Genomic DNA, 25,183 nt, shown 5'->3' on the forward strand with positions numbered 1-25,183 from the left:
ACTCATTTCAGGGGAAATGTGTCTTTCCTTAAGCTGAAGAGCAGAGTGACAGACTGTAGTGCTGATGTAGTCCAGAGAGAAATGCTGCAGCTGCTCTGTAGTGAGTGAATAATTGAACAACACCTGGTAGACTATGACAGCGGTACTTTAATTGGGATATGGGAACATTTTCAGATTAACAGCTGTAAGGCCAACATTCAAATCAAACTAATATGGATGTAATTGTCATTTGATGCCAATGCAACGCAATTAAACCAAAACTAATCATTATTTTCATATTAACAATGGAACAAGTGACTAAGCATAATGTGAAGGATGTTGTTTTCTCTCAGTCTCGTGGTGATGAACCCACAGAGCATTATCACCGAACTATGCAGTTCCCCTCAGCTCTACAGGGAATTTTAGTGTCTTTTAGCTCATTGTTTTGTTTTTTTATGGCCTGCAACTTTAGGGCCAGGTTATGCTAGAAAACAATTAGTTCGTACGTGTTGTCCAACCATGTCGGGTGGCAAAAGTGTTGATAGTTGTTCCAAACAGCCACAATGAAAAGGGAGGGTGAAAAAGCCGGCTGTCAGAAAGGAACGAGACGCAATAATCACTTGAGGTTTTCAGAGTCTCTCCTGGAATAGATTCAGTGTTGCACTCGGTTGTGCACACAGAAAGACAGAAATAGTTGTTTAAAGAACGAAAAAAGAGAGCTTGAGAGAGAAATTCAAACCCTGCTTATGTTATCACCTCTGGCCAGTCGCTGCTTAAACATGGTATGTTGGAAAGTTACAGAAATTGTCAGATGAAATTGTCAAAATGAGCATTTTTATCCCTATATTTCCATGACACTGCATCTTCCTCCTCTCTATGACAATCAGCTTTTCACTCTGCCTTTGAGTGTGGCCATTTGGAACAATTATCACAGTTGATTCCTGACAAGATCAGACAACATGTCGTTCAAGCATAACCTGGCCCGTACCGTTTTTGGTTCGCCTTCACTGCTCTCATCAGTTCCAGCTGCAGCAAGAAGCTGGTTCCAGCAAAAAAGTGCCTATTAACCAACTGTACGATACCTGCCCAGCACCAAACGAAGAAGTTAGCAATTAATTAGTGAACATAGTGTAGCATTTAGAAGCTAGCCAAATGTTTCTCTCAGGTGTTTATAGAGACTGAAACCAAGCGAAAAGGACAGTGAATATTACTTTCATTTGCAATGTGTAAATAAACATGTCATCAGGCAACAGTTTGTTAACACATTACCATAACAACTTTATAAGGTGATAATACAACAGTGCATTTACAGCTTGTTCGGCTGCACCCAAGCTGTGAAAAAAAAAAAAAAAAAATCAACATAACACTGATTTAATCAAATTTGCACACAAAATGTATAATAGCTTGGTTAAAAATTGTTGTGGGTATTTATGGATAAACCCTGCTTATTGTGGTGACGCCATGTCATCATCACTCTCTGGCCTTAATTTCTGCTTATACATGCCACAAAGTTTATTGGGCAAATTACAATGAGTTTTGCTCTACACTTTTAATGCTCCCCAGACTTTCAATATCATACAACTACTTTATGGCTGGTTTATAATGGCGGGTTTAGCTTCAACTGCTGGAAAAGATAATGATCCAAAAAGGATGAAACTTACTGATTCCAGCATTTTTGGTATCACACTTGGATCAAAATTTCCACATGTACACAGAGAATTGTCCAGTCCAACAGGCATGTCAAGACATTTGCTTAGTCCCTTTGAATTAGTTGATTCTGTGACCTGGTTTCTAATGCCACCCTGAGGTCAAACTTTACATTTCTAGCCCTCCTTTGAGAATAACATACTCTCAGTCACTCCATCTAACTGTCATAATGTGATGAACAGTCCAGCATCTAGAGGCCAGCACCCTTTACACTTTTCCTCTTGCTTTTCGTAACACACTTGTGTTCCCTGCACACACTACCTGTCAGAGTGGGGGAGCAGTCGAGGACACCATTGTTTCTTGCCAGCATCTTCTAATGGAGGCATGGGCAGGAATCCAACTCCTGTCGGGCAGTTTTCATAGTTGTTTATGTTATAGTTTACCTATGATTCAAGATTTCTCAGAAACACATTCAGTATAAGGACACAGGGTTCAAGCGATGGCCCAGATTGATTCCATGATGGTAAGAGATGAACAAGAAGTTTAACAAGGAAAGAATTTTCTCATGGAAGCACTGATAAAATGGAAAGGTCTTTAAAATTTTACAGCAGGACAAAAGTCTGCACAGTGATCGTGATGTAAAATTCTATGACTTTTCCACAATTTACCATTAAATACAAGTGTTATTGCAGTCTTTCTCCTATATGCTTTCAACAGCAGCGCAGTGCCGCTGCTAAATGATGAATGCCACTGCTGAATTTCATATTGTACATAATACTGTATTCACAATGAACGCAAACACCACGCGCACTTTCTCCGCTTCAAGCATTTGACTGGAGCCGATAGTGAGAGAATGGAATCGGTGTCATGTATGGTCGCGCTGCAGCCTCTCCTCTCTGTCCTCTTCTCTGCTCTCTGTGTGTGACGGAGGGCTGGGCTCAGCTCCTTCACCACACGCACAAACACGCACACACACAAATTCTTGTAAACTGCTACTGGCTGAGACAGCAGCCCCTCCTCCCTCTACCAGCAGTACCTGCAGCAGTGAATCACATCAGCAGCAGGGGGAGGAGAACAGAAGACAGGAGGAATGACTGATACTGACTGATGTCTGTGTTCTTCATTCTCTCGAAACTTCAGTCAGTATTTTCATGTCAGGAATATTATTTATTTTTATTGACATGTTATTTTTGTTTCCAGTGAAACATTATTGAGTTTATATAGTGACTTGGCTGTTGTAAACATTACTGTTGCTGCTCTAGAAACAATATTTAGTTATATTTAAAATATAAATCAATTCTTATCCTGTTCTGAATTAGGATTAATTCAGGACACAGTGCTTACTTTATTGGTGAGCATATTTGTTTTACTTTTCTTCTTGCTAATGTCTGAGTGTACTGTGAAAAACTATAATGTGTTTTTTTATAAAAACTGTAATGATAATAGTTCAAAATTATGTGAAAATGCATAGTTTTTAGTCAAATAACATCACATTTTCTTGGGAGAGGATCCCCAACTCACCCGATTGTGTTGACACATTTAATTTTTTGACATTTGTTACAGTGAAACTTATCTGGACTTCCAGAGCCCCTCTGGTGTCAAAAGCTACACATGAATCTGTGGACATGGATGAACCTATCTGGAACAAATCTAAAGCTAGTTTTAAGTTATTCCACTGCCGGTGTCCGCAAATATGGATCCTGGCGTCGTGGGATCTGCGTGAGCACAACAGCTATGCTGCTGAAAAAAATCCTAGGGGAAAAACTGGCTAATGTAACTGAAATATGTTAGTTTTTCTTCTATTTTTTCCCTAAGGGTTGAATAGGATGAGCAGCTGGCTGGCTAAAAAAAAAATAAAATCACAATTTAATGCAATAAATGTGCTGGATAAGTTGTAAAATACATCCTGGCGTTGTAAAATTCCCAGAGGTCATCGGAAGATTAATCAAATTCGCAGACTTTGCCAGTCTGGTATACATTCCTCTAAATTCCCTGGCCACTGGGAACCCTGTAGCACAGGGAAGTTGTTTTCATGTCCTGCCAAAATGACACCTAGAGCACGCAATGAAATGGGACAATGAAATCTCAACAAATTCAAAGCAAAGGAAATCACCCAACCATGTGTTTTCACCAGTTCTGATTATTTTATTTTCCTTAAAAACCACAGGTCCATTATATTAGTATAATAAGGTTCAGTTCATGTCAAACTAAATAAAGATTAGAGCAGAGTTGGACACATTCAATCAAAAGTAACAGCACAGAAAGGCAAATGGTCACAAATTCAACCAAATACTGTTTCCAAAAGGTTCCAACTTTTGTCTGTGAGGAAATTAAATGATGTGCCTTATGTTGACAGCTGAAGCCAAAGTAGTTTCATCATATAGAATGGATTACGTCTTCACCACATTTGTTATTTTCCCCTTGCAACAGAAAACGGTTCCCTAATCCAGAGGTAATGTAACAGTCTTTTGGCTGGAGGACACAGAGGGACATGGAGCCCATCTGGATACTGCTTCCTGATTGGATGGTCAACAAAGTGTCTTTTCCTGGCTGCTCTCCACCGATTGGATGAATGAAGAGGAAAAGGGAGAACGCGGAGTTCAGGGCTACCAGAAGTTGGCTCTGGAAGAGGAGAGAGGTTGAAAAAGTGAATAACTTGGCGATCAACAGTGGATGGCAGATGAGGAGGAAAAGTAGAGCTGGAGATGCGATGGAGAGCAGAGAGGATGAGGAGTGACATGTGTTGACATGTTGATTCAATTAAGTATGTTATTAATGGCTCCTTCCCCCTTATCAATCTAAGCCAACATTTTAATGGGTTTAACTCAAGATGACACTGACAATTAAAAAGGGATTACGAAAGAGTGTGGAAGATTGATGGCATCCCATCTCACAGGATTATTGAACACTTTTGCAACTAATGAAAAACAATAGCATAACCTACAGTATGAGATAGCAGCGTGAGGTTACGCAACTAGTTGGGGAACATCCATAATGTGAAGGCCCTGTCAACACCTTCTAAAAACAGTCTTGGGTGGTCTGATTATAAGTCAGCAGCTCTAAATACAGGTGTGAGTGTGCCCAAAACAGATGCTTTGGGTTCCCAATGCTCAAGCCACATTCAATGGCTGTCAGGGAAGCATTACCACATCCAGATGGGTGACAAATTAAAGGAAAAACCGGTACAGGTTTGAATGCTTGACCCCTACAGTGAGGGGATCCGGTTTGGGTCCACTTGTCCCTGCAAATCAATACAAAGTTGTTCTGAGTGATCACCTTTATCCTATGATGAAACATTTCTATCCTGATGGGAGTGGTCTCTTCCAGGATGACAAGCCCCGATTCACAGGGCATAAGGGGTCACTGAATGGTTTGAAATGATGTGAATCATATACTGTGGCCTTCACAGTCACCAGATCTCAACCAAATTGAACTCTTATGGGAGATTTTGGACTGACATGTTAGACAGCGCTCTCCACCACCATCATCAAATCACCAAATGAGGGAATATCTTTTGGAAGAAAGGTGTTCATCCCTCCAGTAGAGTTCAGAAACTTGTAGAATCAATGCCAAGGTGTATTGAAGCTGTTCTGGCACGAGTGGTGGCCCAACACTTTATTAAGACACTTTATGTTTGTTTTCCTTTAATTTGTCACCCGTCTGTATGTAAACACATCCCTGACCACATCGAAGGCCTTGTAGGGTTGAGTGTTAAAATTTTGCTGTTGGCCTCTTTCATCCTTTCTATCAGCAAGAGTGATAGAAAGGGTGAATTTTACAAGGGTATTCTGATAGGGTGAGGGTGCCGTCCACTGCCTTAGCACTCAACAAGGCACAGACAATATGCATGTTAGGACAAAACAGGCTTGTGTCATATTTATTTCCATTCATAAAGCTGGTCAGTGGTTTGTTCAAATGACTGGCAGTGGAAAAACAATAGGAAAGCATTTGGAAATTAAGTATGACACATGAAATTTGCTCTAAAACTCTTCCTTATTGAGAAGAACTGACTGATTGTTCAGCAAACCAATTTCCACTCAGTGAGCAAGGTAACAAGGCAAGGTAAGCAAGCTAAGCTAAACTAAGCCATTTATGCTGTGCAGAAATAAACTGGAAACACATGATAGATGGATTTTATTTGAATATATGAAGCTTTAAAGGGGCATTCCATTGATTTTACACATCAAGACTAATTTACTTGTAATTGGGAGTACTATGATAATGATGATGATCATTGGCTTGAGTTTGAAGACTACAATTTTTTCAGAAGGCTGGAGTTAAAAATTGGCATTGTGGAGTTCGAAAGACATCTGCATTTACCAGTCAGGGTGGGTCTAATCTCTATAAACAGATATCTGCATATGAATGCAGAATCTGTAGGCAATGGGACAAGATTTTGGTACCTGAAACATTCTGGTTTCCATTTGTAGTCCGAGAAGTACTAACCAATCACGTTTGAGCAGGCTTTGGTTAGATGCAGGCAAACAGTCCCTATGGCAAAAGAGGTGGAAGCATTGGCCGAAATGCAATCTCTGAACCCCTTGGCTATCATCTGACGACGATTTGACTTTTTCTTAGCTTTTTAAAATGTATCTGCATTCATATGCATATATCTGTTTATTGAGATTAGCTGAAATGTCATCTAGACCGTCTCAAGTTGCTAATGGGACTATAAACCGTTATCTGTTATCCGGATATCTGCTGGCCACACCGGAACCCCCGAAATATGGGCCCCCAGAGGCTAAATCGTTGTCAGACAGATAGCTGATGGGTTTCGAGATTGAGGAGGGTCTAATGAAAGATGCTATAAAGATGCATTATGGGAAGTGTAGGCTTGACCCATACTAGGGACTAGAAGTTAGGATATCCCAACCTATGTTGTATCAATCCACTGACTTCATACAAGTGCAATGTGAAATTGCTGAACTGCCCCATTCAATAACCACATTACTAAAATAATACTACCAGGGTTTGTAGATGAGATGGACTTAGTTAAGTCTATGATAGTAATTATTGTTAAAAACATACTTAGCAGTGCAGGCACAATGTTTATGTATTTTGTTTTGTTTTGCCTTAATTGCCTTGCTTGGTTTTATAATTGTATTTGATTCATTTATCTTGCATAAAGCCCTTACTGTTGGCTTCTGGACAACATGTTGTGAGACTCTCTATCATCCATCATTGCGGGTGGCTAAAAGGAACGTCAGTAAGTTGTCTGAGGAAGCAACAGCACCCTCTACCCCAACCTGAGGTACACGTGTAAATTTGCATTTTGACTATTTAGCAGTCATACCTTTGGGACATAAAATGCAATCTCATAGACACCTGAGGTTCATTTAAGATTTCAGTACTCTGATGCCAGGTGTGAACAGCGATCCTTCTCAGTTGGGTTTCTAAATAATCAAATGGAGTATACCATGTCTGAAAAGGGCCCTGGAATGCAGATTAGTATGTGATGTCTGGATAGAAATAAAATATATGTCTAGTGGTGGGATACATTAAACAGATGAGTGAAAGAGTGTTCGGAAAAAAAATACAAAATGATGGTTGTTTGTTACTGATGGCAGGTTAGACACCGTTTCACCACTACATTACTGGAATAAATAATGTAGATTATAGGGTAGATGCACAGTAAGTGTATGAAAATTACATAATGCCACTTCATAAATTTACTTCAAAGGAAGCTGTCAGGTCTTCCCTTACCTGACTGGAGTTCAGTAGTTGATCATCCTCTTGATTGCGTCAAAGCACTTCCACTTGTCTGGGATGTAGAAGGGTTCAAAGATGTGAGGGAAGGGGGTGTCATAACCACAGACCCTACTGATGGGAGCCTCCAGGTTAAGGAAGCACTCCTCCTGGAATAAAAAAAGAAAAAAAATGTTGAAGACAAATACTCTCCATGTGGTTTGAATGCTGTCAGTGTGCAAACATTCTTTATTCAAGCTAAGCCTAAAGCCAAGGCATTGGGGTGCAATGCCTCGCATCTCATGCCTCTCCCACACATACTCACCCATCTATGCCATGTTGCACCCTACATTGTCTTGTAATAAATGAGTATGTGACTGTGTGAGACCAGCTGGGTATTGTTCTGGATATGAAGAGAAAAATGGTGGAAATAGAAATGTTCAGTGAGAAGAGAGGAAAATTAATAGTTAAGAACTGATCATTTGTCAAAATTTGTAGGATTGTGCTGTTTGTTTGTATTGCAGGTATCTGCCTCTGAAATGAAAGATCTGCAGCCTCTGCTTTGATCAGTTGAGGGGTTTCACAATTTTTTACCAGACTATCATGGTTTTGGTCTGAGGGATTTGTTCCGAACTAACAAAACCCTCTTTTTGGAGCTACCCAGGACCAACCCTCTCCACACACTCTCACTCACAGAACTATAGTCACCTAGTTTCCCCTTTTTCAATGCTTGGGCATATCCCCATTTTCCAAAGCTAGCAAGAGGGGATATGTAATATTGAAACAAGTATGTAATGGTCCTTTTAGAACCAATGAAACAACTTAATTCTATATTTTTTTATTACCCTATCTGACTGATACAAGCCAAAAAGGCTCATTCAGGCCCCTCAGAGCAGGCAATTTGGTCAGAGTGCAAAACAAGCCATCATTCATGTCTCTAAACTGGCTTTTGACCTCTTCCCATGGAGACAAAGCAGAATGAAGTTGGCCAAAACACTCCAAATGGGACAAACCCCCTGATGAGTTGAATGAACACACTTGGACGCATGCACACAGACTTGCAGAAACAGACCTGAAGTACCCTCTGTCAGATTACACTGACCAGCAAACAACTCAAGCAATCAAAACAAAAGCGTAATAGTTTACTCCTAAGAAGTTGCATAGCACCCTTCCTGTGCATGGCCTGTTTGACACCGAATGTATTTTAACCTGTTTCTTGTGACACTGACAGCATCGCAAACCTAGCCATCCATGTAATCCCACAATTATGAACCCACCAATTGGCTGCCATGGAGCAGCTTGGCGTTTGGCAGGGCAGGACTTGTATGTTTCACACTATGTTTTTCATTTCTTATAAAACATCTGGCATAGTCGAGAGCAAAGTCAGACTTGATGAGGAGCCTTTTGTGCTTTGGTACTTTTACAGCCTGTTAAAATACAACACAGAAACAGAGGGAGAGATTGCAGCAGAAGCTTGCTGCTCTGTGTGCCTGTGGAGTTGACATGGTACAGTGGGAGGGTTTCAGTCTGGATGTATTCATACATTCAAAGGACTGCCAAATAATAAAAAAAAAGTACAACCATAAAGTTTGAATGCAAGAGGTAATTAATTTAACAGTAGAGCAGTAAAAATATTGAGTCTATCAATCTCAGCTTGAGACAGAGTGAAGGACATGTGGCAGAGTGGGACACTTGTGGCATCTCTGACAGGGTGTTCACACACTATTGACTATTGTCAATGAAGCTGATTGGATGACCAATTTTTATACAAACCAAACAATCTTTTGCAATACAAATGGATCACTTAAGGTGTTTAAGGGTGTTTTCAAACCTGTGCTTTTTAGTCCGGTTGAACCGGACTATGGTTCATTTTCGTCCTTGGTGCAATTCGTTTAGGCAGGTCAGACCAAAGGCATTGTATAGTCTGACCACAGGAATCGTACTTGGGTGCAGACCAAAACAAGAGAGACCCTTTAGAGGAGGTGGTCCGGTCCCAAAAGAACTCTGGGGTGGTTCATTAGTGGTGGGAACGTGATCTGACCTCGATCCGACCCAACTACTAGCTGTATGCTACAAGTTTGAGCTAAACAGTTCCTATAACCAGGTGTGCTTTGCATACTGGGATGCAGATCACTGAAATCAACAGTTGCTTGTAGCTAGCTGGGGAATGAATTGAGGTCCGACCTGGACTAGCACAACAAAGTGCATTGCATTTTTGATATTTGGGAAGCAGACAGGACCCTCTTCCTGTGTTTACGCTTTTGCTTCTGCCCCAGACACATCTGACCAATTAGTAGAGTGAAGGCTCTCATGTGGCTTGTAGTGATGCATTTCGGTCTGCTTGGATTTTTCTATGTGTCAAAGGAAACCAAGGGACCATGGAGGAAATGCACCAAGTTTACCAACTCATCAGCTGATTCAGACCGGAGCAAACAAACTATAGGTTTGCAAATGCCCTGAAGATCTGCGATCAATCTTTTGATGCACTGGAAGCCAGTGAAGACAGGCCAACACAGGGCTGATGTGGTCTCACATTTTGGTGGCAGTAAGAATGAAAACCAAAACCCAGACAGAGATCCAGACACCTGATCTGCTGTGCAGGGCTCTTTGCTGGCACTGCTATCTGCCTAGCAACTGGACTCCCGCACCCTAGGACTGGCAGTCTGCTCCACCCGGCTAATTAACAGTGATTAGGTTTAATGAATGTACAATGAATGGAGACAACCAGTTCAACAAACCCTCCTTTCCTCTTTATCGCTGCTCCCTCCTTCTTTGTGGACTTGAACAACCTGAGACTGATTCTCTCCAACAGGCTGTGGCAGATCCTGACAACAGCCACTATACTAATTATGATGTGAAACCTTAACTCTAATCTTGGTTTTTTCCCTTTTTTTCCCCCTTTACATTTACTTAAGCACATTGCTTTCGTGTGCTGACAAATGTCGACTGCCCCAGGGTCTGAAGTGCATTTTAACTCAGTTGCATATTAAAAAAGGGTAAAAAAACAAAACCAGTGGTTCTGGATTCTGAAAAGCTTTGAAAATGTTAGGCTTTTCTTGAAAGCTGCAGTATGCAGACTACAGGCATGTTCTCTGTTTCTTTCTTATAGCTGCCAGGAGGCTACGTCAGGACTATGTCATAGATTTATTTGAGTCATGTTATGTTCAGAAGTGTGTCTTAATTAAAAGACGGATTCTATACCTATGAGCTCACTGTAACAGTTATGTCTTGTTTTAGATCATTTAAACAATATTAATGCATGACATAACAGACAAAAACAGATAACCGGTGTTTTCTTGGGCAAAGTTCAATGTAATTCACTGGAAACATACAAACTTGGGAAATGTCAAGTTGAACAGGAGTATACTTGAATAGAGTGGGCCTGGAGCAAACCAGGATGTGGTTGTCATACTCTAAGAATTGACAGGCAGATGGGAGGCCCACACAACATTACACTAATAAGAGGATTTTGTCTTGTCAGGTTGACGTCGAGAGTCAGAGCACTTTCATAAATTTGCTTCTGTGCAGGCTGGAATCATAACAGTGTTTTTTTTCTTACAGCATTAACTTGACAACATAATAGGTAGTGAATGAGCCTTTGTCCAAGGTATTCAGAAGCAGTGGTGAAAAAACTTTTTTCCTACCAATGACCCAAAATAATAAAACACCACAAACTACCTAGCTTTCTTTTCATCTCAGCGTATTAATGGAAGTGGCAGTGTGATTATCCATGTCCATCGAGATTACAACCTCGAGAGCTATTCTCTGCCCTACTACAGACAACCAGTCAGACAGTACCAGGGAGTTTGCTCTTTGGTCTGGATCACATCTGCAATCTCCTCTAAATACATTTACTGGAAGTGGGAGCAAAGTACAGTAGTATGCCTGCCTGCCACCACAGCTGGACCAAGAATGGCCACACAACTCAGATTTCATTCAAATCGGTGTTTATCTTTTGGGAAGTGCATCATTATATGTAATATGCTTAAATGTTGGAATAAAAATACGTCAACATGGCATTACCAAAAAGCTTGCATCCTGCAGTGGCGCAGGATTTAAAAATACTTCACAGCAGGGGCTTGCAGTTGCAGGGATGATATTCTAAGTCCTTTCACAAAACAATCAGTTTGTCTCAAACACCCACAGATTGGGGGTTGCAGTCAGACAGAGAAGTAACAGTATCATTTGCTGATGCCTGATTTCAACTGAGAACTGGTTGGGGATACAGGTACTGATTTCTAAAACCCTAAAATGTTACCAAACCTCTCTCTATCATATTTGGTAAAAAAAACAACAACAACAACAGATTGCATCACTTTAACTACTGTATAGACTCTGGGAATGACAAGCTTATATACCTGTTATCTTCATAAGACTTAACATTAACCTCTTAATCACACACCAACAGCAAAGCATTTGCATACCAACAGGCTAAACATTAGGAATTTACACTTACATAAATTACTTGTACCTGCTATAATGTTTTTAGTTTAAATATTTTACAGAAAACACAATGGCATCTTAATAAAACATAATCAAATATACTTGAAACTGGGAAAAATAAAAATAAAAAGGACTGTCTCCAACAATAGCGTATCTCAAATAAAACCTTGTTCTTTCATTCAGTTGCAGTAAATACAGGCCCTGAGCAGTATTTAAAAATTTACATTAAACTCTTTTGATTTAGTTAATATGGTATTTCCTCTCATAACAGCCTAGAACTAAACCATTTATTTTCTTCCCCACCAAAGTTGTCTCAACATTTCTCATCCATTCATCTCAGTTTATGGTGTGCATTGAGTATACAGTGATTTTAGATCATAAGTTGAGATAGTTCAGAAGCTGAAATTACTATATAACCCCCTGCAGTTATATGAAGGGAACAAATGTCTAATGAGTCAGTTGGCTTTAGGCTATTAAGCAATTGACAGGAACGAGCGGCAGCAGCATGAGCAGCAACAGCAGCAGCAGCAGCAATATACCGCCGTTATACAGCTTTCTTATCCAACCTAGTGGTACCTGTGCCCAATTGTGGAGTCTTTTAAAGGAGCCTTCTTGTATAAACACTGTCCTTTGAAGGCAGTTTAGTGTTTCCCCTGATGGAGAAAGACGTGGGGTGACTGCCATGACTTTTACAGTAGGGCACCATGCCTGAAGCCTTGGGCCTATGCTTTCTCTCAGTCAGACAAGCCTAACAGGCAACTAGTAGTCTGATTCAGATTCAGAAGGCATTCATGGCAGAAAACATGCAAGCTTTCATCCTAAGCTAACACCAACTGAGCAAGAATAGAGTCTGTAGTCTTTGAACCATGTCCCAGAATAGTACCACAACTCAGTGGGATGTTATGGGCTGGATGTTGGATTCTGTTGGTTTAAATTACACACAAATAATGGAAAGCAACACAAGTGGAACTAAAACCAGAGAATTCAAGTGCCCAAAAGATAACAGTGAGACCCCCTGAGTGACACTGCTATGTGATTCAATGCAGTGTGGTGTATGGTTGTGTGGAGGATAAACTGTAGTTAAGACTACTTGAGAACATTTAATACTATAGTGTATATGGAGCATGTGATCTGCACTTATCTTGCAAAGAAGCCAAGAGTTCTTGTAATACACAACAGGTAACAATTATGCAGCATTTCATTGTTTTCTTTAACAACAAATGAGAAAAATATTTTCTTCTTCAAAAACCAAACTGATCGAGCCTTTAGAAAAATATCTCAACTCTGCAAACCATCAATTCTGTGATGGTTTGCAGAGTTGAGGAAAGAAGGGTGATTCACCACTTCTCTCTTTGCATCCCTGAGGTCCATGAAAGCATCGTCTTTGGCCGCAACTCATTCTGCCCCACTTTGTCCCATCCAGTCATCAGCCAAACATTCGGGAAAGGGTCAGCCAATGACACATTATTAAATCATGAGGGCTGCAGCCAAAGCCTGATGATGGAGACTTGCCAAGCCCTACCAAACTCTCCTCTGTTCTTAATACAAAAGGGAAAATCAAACCCATAAATGGATCTTTCTGTGAGGGCCCAGGAGCCTGAGGTGGATAGGTAGTAGTTGAAGCCACTCTCCAGAAATAATAGTCTACATTTTAAACAGAGCTTCCAGACATCGGTGCCCAGACTATACAAGGTTCACTGACAACTAGTGTCCCTTTATCTTGAGCCTGGGAGGGGTAAAAACCACTATAAATGCATAAACAGGGAGGTGTGGTACTGGTCCTGCTGTTGATCTGTACTAGTCCTCCTGCATCCTGAAACCCAACTGCTTTTTATTTATTATTACTGTTATTGTATCTGCTGATGACCAGACCTGTGACTCAATGTTTCTGCTTAAAGCTGTATTTTTGGTAGCTTTTCTGTTCCATCCCATTATCTAGGCTGAGTCAATCATATCAGCATCGGCATAGTGATTCATACCCCTTTTCAAATTCATTCATACATCACAACATTTCTGCTGAATTTGAGTTCGCAAACTCAAACTGCATCAATGGATGAGAAGACTGCATTACACCACATGACAAACTGTGCACTGGCTGAAACAAAAACACATCTTAACATCAGTGTAACACAATCAAGGAAACTCTTCTGATAATGGTTTAAGAAGAGGAAGCAATCTTATCAAAGTCTGTTATGACAAAATCATGAGAAAGGGTCACTTTTTGGCATGAATACTAACAGGCAGTGGCTACAATATTGTGAGAGCAGCCTAATTTAATAACTGGAAGGCCTCAGTGTTTTGGCCACAAAAATATCTGACTGTAAGTGAGTTCCTTTTTAAAATCTTATTTAAAAAACAAAACAAAACATTTAGAGGTGCATGTTTTATTACGACATTTCACACCTATGTCTTTAACCATTTAATAAGATACATTATATAAACTGCACGCAGTGACTAGAAAAATAGAAATCCATGTGTAATCTAAAACTATACAACAGCAGTGTAACATATCATATAAAACCTTTATAAAGCTCCTAAGATTATGTTTTTTTTTTATGCTGGTTACATGTCAAACTTTTAGATAACACAATCATATTGTTGCAGTTCTATCCACACCAAGACAAAAAATAATCCAATAAATGTTTTCATTTTACAGAATGACCTTCTTAAGAAATAAGGATAACACAGGGCCAATAATAAGGAGTGAATTAAGATAAGAAATTCTGGGATCAATTCTGGTTGATCCTGTTTTTTAACCAAAAATGTGCAGTTCTAAACCACAGCCTACACCACATCCCGGTTATTTTACAATGAATCACTGCGGTTGCCACCTCACTCTGAATTGAAACAATGCTCCACCCAAAATCTTATCTCTCTGGGAGTCACTCAATCACTCCCTTTAGACTTGAAAAATGAACTTTAAAAGCTGGATTTAGGTTACCCCTATGCAGAGGGTGGCAGCTGTAGTCATCTTGGATTCACATGGTGACCCAGTTTCATGGTGAAGGAAAAACAATAAAAAGAGCCAAAAAAAACCCTCTTAAACCACTCAGAATAAGCCACTTCTCTTCTCTTTTTTATCCATATGCTCTGCAAACACCAAACATTTGTATGTTCATCTTAATATGGCTAGGGTTAGGGTTAGTTCTGTTGGTTCTGATATTGCCAGCCATGTTCATCTGACTACAATTGGCAGAAGGCAAAACTTGATGTTGTTCACTAGCTCATGCAGATGGTTCTTTATTTAGAGATAATAGTCTCATGTGCTGGTGACTGGCTGAAATTTGTATGATGTTGATGACAACCACATCACCTCAGAGGAATGGCTTACTTGCTATTATAGCCTACTGTATAGCTAGTAACTACTAGTCTTATTATATGTAAGCCTAATATATACGGTATATTATGGTAGCTCTGTGGCAAGGTATCTTATTTCTGAGAAAGCCTATCTGGGTGTCCAAAGCAAGCACATCATGCTCTCTTTGAAGACATAACTATAATCTAATGTAGAGTTCAACAGTGTGACAGAGACCTGTAGGTCAAACTGCTCCCTTTTAAAGCACAGTTATCAACTGTTCCTAAAGTATTCTTTCCAAGAAGAGCATCCAACTCTGAAAAAACTGAAAATCAATGCAATCAGTGAATACACCAACAACTTACTTCACCCCGACACATTGCGAAAACATGGAAACATGGAAATGAGGAGGATGAGTCACTGACCATTTAAGCCCTCACTGACAGGGGAAGAGAACATCTGACTGACAGGATATGAGGAGAGGATCGATTGATTTTACAGCTTCAAATCTCAGTTCAGGCATAATAACAAGGAAAACATTTGCAGTAAGTGTTGTGCAGACAACTGGATGACTTTTGAGGAGGTGTCTATAAAGGGGAGAGTCGTCACTGTTGAGATACAAATTGCTCATTGAGAAGAGAGCGGTACTAACTGCTAAGAGCCTCACAAGGAGAAACACCCAACATACTAAAGATAATTATCTCACTACGCAGAAATAGATGTAATCAGGATGATGGGAAGGGGAGCTATTCATTTAGTCATGCATCACACTTAGCTCAGAATTTGCCGGCAGCGGTCTCTGGCATGTCTTGGTTACATTGTCCAGGCCTTTTGTATTGTCAGCAACAAGCAATATTTCGTAAACCTTATATGGGTAGTTAGACCCACTGTATTAACACTCTCAGATGAGTAGCATTAACTTACAAAAAACCGTCCTTGCAGTTTTGTAGACAACTGTTGAGAATTAAGCTGCTCCTTAATATAAACCAATTACTCATCAAGGATTCATTAATCCTTTGAATTCTTTGCTCAGTTTTCACTTCCTTTTGTTTGCAGGCTTTTAGCAGAGTCACTTTTACTTTTCAGACTAAGTCGAGCTACTCAGAAATGCCACCAATTTGCATGTCAGTGGTATTTCACATGTTTTGTTACAGTGTTTGTGGGAAAAAATAGTTTTTAGAAATTCAAAATGATTAGTTTTATTGCCTGTATGCTCACAGATTTTCAACACATATGACATATAGAAATGGATAAAGGAGAGTGTCTTTTTGAGCCTGAGTCATGTAAAAAAATGTATCAATAAAGTAAAACAAAAAATATAATATTAGTGGATTTTGTCCATGCTTTTATTTTTCTTCTACTAGGGATAATCATAATATACGTTTTTGAACAGTTCCCATAATGCTCTGGGGGATGGAAGCAGGCAGTAATGCTGCCATGGACTAAGTGAGTTAGCTGTGGTCAAATTCTTTAGCCTATTTTTTTAGCTTACACTTGTTCACATTTTGTCTGGTTTGCACCATGAAAAGTCCTGCTGCATTAGCTATTAGCAGCTCCTGTTTGCACTGTAACCATGGATGTACAGATAAAAAAAATACTTGATTACTTTTGATAATAAAGAAAACCTCGCAATGTGTGAGTCATGTCATGTCTTTGCGTTCATATTTGAGCTCTGACTCCTAAAAGAGGGAGAGCAATTTTTGATACAAATTTTATCACTCACATTTTTATGGGTTAATATAAATAGAAGTATACTTGTGCAATATTTTTAGCTGCATATCAGGTGTTGTCAGCGTTTTCGTACCACAGTCCTTCCTAACACAGACCCTATTTGATAAATATTTAATCTTTAGGAAGCATATAAAAAGATGTTTTATGGGTTTGGGATTGTAGAATTGTTTATACTATTAAGAGGGAGATTATGCTAATGTGAATTTCATGCCAAATACCCCTCTAAACATGAAAATTTATGGCTAAATAAATGATTGCATATTTGCTAGTTTTTCTGGGGATCACTTGGATCTCCAGTGCCAACATTCTGCCTCTACAACACTCTTGTAGATGGCTAGAGACAGGCAGATGTGAGGGCTTCTTAGTGGGTAGTAACATAAAGTCTCTGTTGCTCTGGGGCATTCAGTGAAAGGCTATTTTAACTTTATTACAAAGTGGGACTTTTATTGACAAAACTATTGCAACCTATTAAGCCTAATACCTTTGAAGGCCACCTCCTACCCCAGGGAGCTACAAATCCCAATAAAATGTCATCAAATACAGTATGTTCTGGACACAAACAAACACATACATCTTATTCACCAGAGACATGGATACACAGACTGCATACACTCACCTGTACTGTAGAGCTGATTTCAGCAGCAAAGCCTCCGGTTACTGGTGCCTCATGACTAATGAGCAAACGTCCAGTTTTCACCACTGACTGAAAAACAAAGACACATACAGATGATTACAGAACGTTCTCAGTTTAGTTCCTTCACAGCAAACCAGCAGTATCTCTAAAAGATATGGTTGGCATTATCTGCTTCAAATAGGGATGCCAACTCATTCCTGCATCAGAGAACAGTCTGAATAGTGTTTGTAGTTTCTGCTCAAATAAATTGACTATATTCAGTGGAACCAAATATCAATCAAATCAAGTAAACCTTTTCATAATCTTTATACGGGTACAGGTTACTAGTTGCATAGTCAGTACATTGGTAAATAGGGTGATTATAACACTTCCAAGATGATTTTTTTATATTCTCAAGCATCTCATGATATTCTTGTATGTTCAGGAGTGGCAGCATGTATCCAAGTAATTTATAAACTCATCCAGGCAGTATAATTTTTACAGGAGGGCTAATGGAAGAAGCATTAAAGATTTTGTCAAATTGTCAACATTCAAACAAATTTCTCTACTTAGACACAAAGGTTTGGGTGCTTGTATGATGGATGTGTGTTTGTGTGAGAGAGAGACACTGTAAAGGTGAGAGCTTAATTACTGGAGGTGCCACTGTTGAGGCAGTATGTGGGCCGAGAGACGACGGGTGTTACCAAGTAAGGGTGGTTCACATGCTGCTTGCTGTGGTATGCTATATCTGTTTACCACCCTCAGGGTGCATGTGTGTCTGGCTGTGTCACTGTGTGTATAAAATGGATATGACACAACAGTATGAGCTGGAGGGTTGATTTAGGCTGGCACGCAGGGCCAACGGGACAATCATGGACATTAGAGGTCTCAGCCTCCCAGGCATTTGCATTTGGGTTTTCTATAACCTGACATTACTGCAGGATGCCTCTGCTCCACCCGTTATCTGCCACAGCATAAAACCAATACTATACTATAATCTCATCCACTTGCCACTGGTCCAGACCAAAGCTATGTCTGTTCTCTGCAACTTCAGCAAACATTTTCTCTCCTCTATCCAGTTGTTGTCTTTCTGTTTGTTTCCAACAATAAATTGAGTAAACACCTTGTTACAATTTATGTTAGTGAAGACAACAGAAGAACAAACTGATTGTTAAGTTGCAATACTATATCTACATATTTTGATGAGGTTTCAGTAAGAATGAAACACAATTATATGGAGACTATTATGTTCAAGTGGAGTGGAATCCCTGGTCCATGCTTTGGCATGTGAGTGTATGTGCACTGAAATAACGACACTATACCATGCACCCTTCATTTAAACGCAGGGGGTAACTCTCACATACTTCTCCATCCCTCAAAACCACGGACCAAGCAAAGCATCCAACATAACTACATAACTCACTGAAAATAAGCATCACATGGCTATATGGCACTATAAATTAGGCCTGACAGTTTTTCCCCTGACAGGACCACATAGTATCAAACACAGGGGCATTCTGGGGCTTCATGCTGATGCTAAATGGGCAAATGTTTACATTGCTGAGGTCCTGGGTTTGGCTGTGATTGTGAAGCATTAAATAACTGTGGAAAGCTGTACCACTATCACACACTCGTATTAGGGGCTCAATGAGTCAGCACTGTGTCACTCTGAGACACTTGATGAGATGCCAACATGCCTCTTCCTGGTGGGGCACACTGGAAACATTGTATTGTGCGCTGAGCTATTTAGAAGCTGGAATGCAAAAAGTCTTAAAGTTTTTCATTCAACGTCAGCGTCGAAAAGCTAAATTCAAAGTTTATGCCAGTTTACCGAGCATGCATATTTAACAAACCATTGAGGTGAATGAGTTCAGTGTGCAAAAATCTCTGATTATATGACACCATGTTCAGGAATGTGGTAGTTAATAACAACACTGGAAGACAATAACAACAGTTGGCAATCTGCACAGTGAGGAGGAATCAATCGAGGGGTTGAGAGTAGGGCGATGTCTTGATATGACATGTTGTTGTTAGGTTCGCCTGAGCGCAATGACTCATACAGGTCTGGTGAATAAACAGTGCTGCTACCCGATCTTCTACCCCGCCCTGATGCTGAACCCATTCCTCATCTTACACATACACATACACAAAGACTGTGTTTACAAAACTTCCAATTTACACTGTGACACCAGCATCGCCCTGATCTCCCTATTGGTCATCACCCTGAGGGGATACGGGATACCCATCATAGTACTCGCTGCATCAGGAGTGCATTCTTCAGATGCTTTTGACACAAAAGGAGCCTGCCACTGTTTTTACAATATCGTGGGATAGAATGTCAGACACTGGGGGCTGGGGAAAACTCATGACCAGTTAATAGACTTGCCCCTAAACACTCCTGCTTAAACCCAATTGACAGTCACCGCCAAAGTTTCCACTAGCTGGCATAGGCAGCTTCAGTAGGCTACTCCAGAAGTAGTGGTGCATACCGTTGCATCATATGACAATATGTTTGAAAAATGGCAAAATGTAGTAATGTCTGGAGAAGTAAATTGGCAGTGGGTGCACTGGTACAGCAGGTAATGCAATTCATAAAATTAGTTTAAGTCACTGCATTTCAGTCACAGAGGAACAAGAAAAACAAAAATACACACTGTTACATGAAAAGACAGAAATGACATTTTCTTACTGTACTGCTGCTACATGTTGCTCTGTGAACACAGTTAATCCCTGCATCTTTTACTATAACAGCTGTCTATGCTGGACTTGTTAGATATGCATTGCACTGCTGGATCTCTATGTATAACAAGGCCAAAGCTGGATTTATATTTGATGCGAGAGAATCTTTGTTTTGATTTATAGTTCAGCATCAGATTTCTCCCGTTGATAAAACCACCACAGATCCCCCTTGTTTTGTTTATGAATATGGGACTATTCCGTGGGTCTGTTTCGTTCACTATGATACAGAGTGGGGTTCGCAGTGAGCCGATGCAGAGAAAATGGCTTTGCTAGAAGTATGTTAGTAAAGAACAAACCTTTTTTTAAACTTGCTTCATGCTGTCTTCACACTCAACAATCTGTACCAGCATTGGAAACTGGTGCCAGAAAACACAAGCGGACTAATCCCAGTTCTTGCGGTCAGTACGTGCCATTTCTGTAGTCAACTAAGTCCGACTTATAGCTGCATTCTTGAGAAGGTGCACTACAGCATAGGTACGGAGTCAACACATAGCCCCCAGCGGGTGCAGCGGTAAAGGAGCAATCCACTTAATTTAGAAGTAACTTAAGAGTCTACAGCCACGTTAGGAGCTCTGTGAAGCTGTTCAGTGGTGCTTTGAGTTAAAGTTAAAGTTAAGTATAATGTTAACCACGTTCACCATCATAGTTTACCATGTTACCACTAAGCACAAAGTACAGTTGAGGCAGATATGTGGTCATAAAGCAACATATTGGCCAAATACAATTTTGGACCTGATGATGGCATTAGAAGAAAAGTCTGATTCACCATTTGGGCTCTGTGAATGTTTGTACAAAAGTTCATGGCAATCCATCCAATGACTGTTGAGTCATTTCAGTCTGGTCCAAAGTGGTGGACCATCTGACCAACCGACCAACCCTTACCATCCCTAGAGCTGCTAGCATGGCTAAAGTCAATTCACACGAGAAAAACCCCCCACAAAAACTGTTATTTCTATATAAACTTCTACTACAAGCATTTTTTGGATACACATTTCTCTCTCTACTTTAATGTACCGCATTCAGTGTCTATATGGAAGGACACATATAATGGCTCCTGCTGTCAGAAAGCAACCTATTCGTGGCCTCAACATCCAACTCACCTCACTGTCTGAGGGTCCATTACACACAGTCTCAAGAGATGGAAACAAAATACACACATACACACACACATAGTCGTTTTTACATCTCTGACAGGAGACTGTGACAGAACTCTAGCGTCTACATAGTAATTGTGGCTGTAGCCTTTAACCCAGTTGCTTCCGGTTGCTGGATGGGTTTTCAGGAGACAGAATCATCCACTCTCATTGTGTGGTTTGACCCTTTTCTCAAAAGTCATCCAGTCCTCTTATTTGCCCATGACAGCCACCTTTCATGTCGGCAAAATTGGGACGGAATGGGGGCAAAGCCGTTACTTATAAGACAGTGGTGAAGCCACAGGAAGTACGTTTGGACAGTGCATGAAGATGATCAGTTAGACGAATCCAAGGGGAAAAATTATATGCCTAGAATAAAGACAGGACAGTTAAACATGTCATGAATCTTTCAACACAACCTCAGGAGGACGTGCCGGCTGGGGGATCTCTTTGTTATGGTTTTACACCGTGGACTCGTGCTTGATGAGTTTATTACTGAGTGGCTCATGTCCTGTGAATCAAAGAGCATCCTCTTACCAAAATGAGAGCAGTCAGAAGAGGTTGTTTAGACAGAATAGCTGACTCTACACCAATATTAAGGTGGATACTGACAGTGGAAAAGGGTAGATAATCTAAGAAAGGACGCAAAAAAGACACAAGTGGAGAAAGCAGAGAATCTGAGGTAAGGATTAGAGGCTGGATCTGAGTGTGAAGCTGAACAGGTCCTGAATGTGGGTTTAGTTTGGAAATGACCCTGTTCTGCTAGTGAAGTGGAGCTCTTTCAAAGACTAACCAAAGTCATAAGGGATTTTTACTGTAAAACAAAGGCTGGAGGAGACTGAGTGCTGACAAATGGAAAAGGATGGAAATACTGGAATGAGGAAATTCATAGATGAAATGTATAAATAGAGAAAATGAGAAAAGTGGTACCAGAAAGTGGTGGAGTTGCTGTAGCGCATAATTTCAGTGTATAGAAAACTGATTTAACAATTTGTATCGTGAAAATGTATTACTTCTATTGTGTGTTTGAATTGTATTCAGAACTTTTTCACAGTTGGATGTTCTCTACATTTTATTTTGAATGTTTCCTTACACTGTCTGGCTTCTGAGAAAAGCCAACAATCTGTAAGGACGTTGGGCTATAAATTAGTGAACTTGTCATTTACTACTAAAATTTTCCCAGACAATAATTACATGACAAAACAAGGATACACACCCGCAGCCATGCTTGATTTAAGTGCTAGCTCGGATAACTGCGGCATCACCTCAATGACACCAGTTTCATTTCAGTGGAGGGTGAACACTTGTCAGTGTAAGGCTGGGTAGATAAACATGTAATTGCTTCACACAGCCTTTGACTTTGCTTGAAAAAAACTTGCCAAAAAAACTGTTTTTCTGAAAAGTTAGCAACTTCAATCTAAGAAAATATTTGGGGGTATACTTAAGCAGTTGGCTAGAACCCACACAAACATTACACTGTACCCTTTTTATAGTCGGTGGAATGCATTTAATCAATTACTGCACTGTGCTGTTTATTATCAACTCAGTATCTCACTTCTGTGAGTGCTTGATACATCCTGCTCCCTGCCTGGGCTCTGGCTCTGAGACAGAAAGAGGGCTCCTGGTTGGTGGCAGCTGGTGGTAGTTGGGCAGGGCGACAGCTCTGGTGGCTGCAGCTTTACTACTCATTGTGCTGCAGGGCTGTCATTAGATGCCGGAGTCGTTCCGCTGGCTGCAGGGGAAATGTCATGTTTACTGCCATTCCCATACACACCCAAACCTAATGAGCAGCATGGAGCTCGTCCTGCCGCAGTCGCTCCATCATCACTACTTCTACGTTCTGTCTCTTCCTCCATCAGGCTCCTTCCTTCCTGCACTTCCCAAATCCGTCTTTCCTCCATGCTGTGGTTCGTCTCATCCTCGTCACCCGTTTTTCTTTTGGCTCCGCCTTCAATCCATTCTTCAAACCATCTATTAATCCTTCTCTGCTCTCACAAAGTCTGTGCTCTCAGTCTCAGTGCTCCCCACTATGTGGCCTCACCACTGAGAGGCTGGCGGCCAGTGACCTGGCATGTCCTCAGAGGCTAAGGTCAGAGCTGTCACTCTCCCATGGCATATATACTCAGTCACACACATACAGATGGGGGCCACACAAAGGCATGTGCACACACACCACACAACCGCATGTACACATTCACACATGCAGATGCACACACAGCTTCTCAAACTCTGCTCATTCAGGATTGATTGATTTATGACAGTGAGTCACTTTCACAGGTTATCTCCTGCTGGTGATGCTGTTGTGGTATTTTGGTATTTAAGTGTTACCTTAGCAAAAAGGAGACGCATGCAAATAGAAAAAAGAAATCTAACCCTAACAGTGGCACATTTATACAGGAGATAGTTATGACAGAGCACTAACTCATTCTAAAAGGACAGTGTACAGACTGTGGCGATGAGAAGTGAATAAAAACAGTTCATATTTGGAGCTAAATTGGGTTGCGGTTTGACTGGTGCAGAATCCCATAATGTGCTTTCGAATGAGTTCTGAAAGTTTTCGAAACAGTCTTTCCAGAAGAAGTTGCCAACACTTATTTGTTGGATCTGTATTTTTACACCACTAAATTGGTCTAGAATAATATAAAAATAGTGGTGATGACAAAAACAAAATCGGCTGTGCTTGTACTGAAAGCACACACACACACTAGACTGTACGTGACTCCCTGTCTTCCCATATAGTATGCCTCCTCTTCCCTCAGGCCGTCCATCAAAATGTGACAGGAAGAGAAAGTTTAGTTCTGTGCCGCCACCGAGGAGTCGTCCTTGCCGCTGGATCCGCTGGCTTCGCTCCCTTCCGCCGACCCTGTAATTGCGCGGCCACCGCAGGGTCCTAACTCAAGCGCCACCATGTGATCTCCATGACAAATGAGAGTTGGGACGAGGCCTGACTACTTGCTTGGGCCTTTAAAGTGGCGCTCTGCGATTAGCGGAGAAGGGTGAGTACTTGGCGAACCGGAGGCCCCGTTAAATCACAGCTCAGAGGGAAGAAGGGCGGGAGGAAACACAAACACTCACTCGCTCTTTTGGTGCCATACAATCACTCGCTCTCTCTCTCTCTCACGACAGAGAGAGGGAAAGTGAGAACCAGAAAGAGAGAGAGGGTGAGAGAGCATAAGAATGAAAGAGCAGGAGAGAAAGTGTAGAACAGCCTCTGCACTGGGCGGAGGGCCAAGCCATCCTCCAGAGGAGCCAGGACGCCAGAGGAGACCTCAGACAGAAATAACTCCAAACATCCCATAAAGACCCATTAAAACCAATTCAACTCAATTACTCCCTGACACACACGCATACACACACTCTACCTTTCTGCCCTGCAACTATACTGTACCCCCGACTGTGCATCAGTGTGTACACACAGACGCAACTACTGCTGCACGCACTCCAACTTGATGACAGCTCTTTGTGAGCATCCCACAGGCTGCCGCATGTATGAGCAGACAGCAAAGAGGTAAAAATCAATCAGCGATTTTTAAAGGCCCCATAAAGCCCCGTATAACATAACAAAGGGATGGTTCCTGTGGATATAAACATCCTGACTTTCTTGTAAGGAGGATTTTTACTCAGTAGGATAACCTGTATAAAATGAAAATAATTACATAATATCTGGTGTAAATGGACTTGAATTTTCTAGGGAGAATGGAAATGTTAATGTTAAATGCACAAAGTAAGTCACTGTGAAAAGAAACATCCTTCTCTACAGTGGCCTCCTTGGTTAGGCTAATCAACACTACAGGGGGTGGAAAGAATAACAGGAATACACAGTAATTGCACAACGCAATGCTATAGCCTCTCAACAAAAAGTACCATTGTGAAGCTTAGTTCTGTTGAAGACATGTAACAGTGTTGAATTGTCTCAAT

General features: G+C 40.8%; 1 protein-coding gene across 1 annotated transcript in view; it reads right to left on the reverse strand.

The window, feature by feature from the left end:
- Positions 1–3,748: 3,748 nt before the first annotated feature.
- bckdhb (branched chain keto acid dehydrogenase E1 subunit beta) overlaps positions 3,749–25,183 on the reverse strand; it is a 55,303-nt gene continuing 33,868 nt past the window's right edge. Inside the window, exons 9-11 of the mRNA XM_044359237.1 lie at positions 17,397–17,483; positions 7,330–7,481; positions 3,749–4,248 (exon numbers count right to left, since the gene is read on the reverse strand). Coding sequence (XP_044215172.1) covers positions 7,341–7,481; positions 17,397–17,483 — 228 coding nt within the window. The 3' untranslated portion in view covers positions 3,749–4,248; positions 7,330–7,340. The remainder of the gene's footprint in view (positions 4,249–7,329; positions 7,482–17,396; positions 17,484–25,183) is intronic.

This window comes from Thunnus albacares, chromosome 8 (assembly GCF_914725855.1).
Source record: "Thunnus albacares chromosome 8, fThuAlb1.1, whole genome shotgun sequence".
In the NCBI taxonomy this organism is placed as follows: Eukaryota; Metazoa; Chordata; class Actinopteri; order Scombriformes; family Scombridae; genus Thunnus; species Thunnus albacares.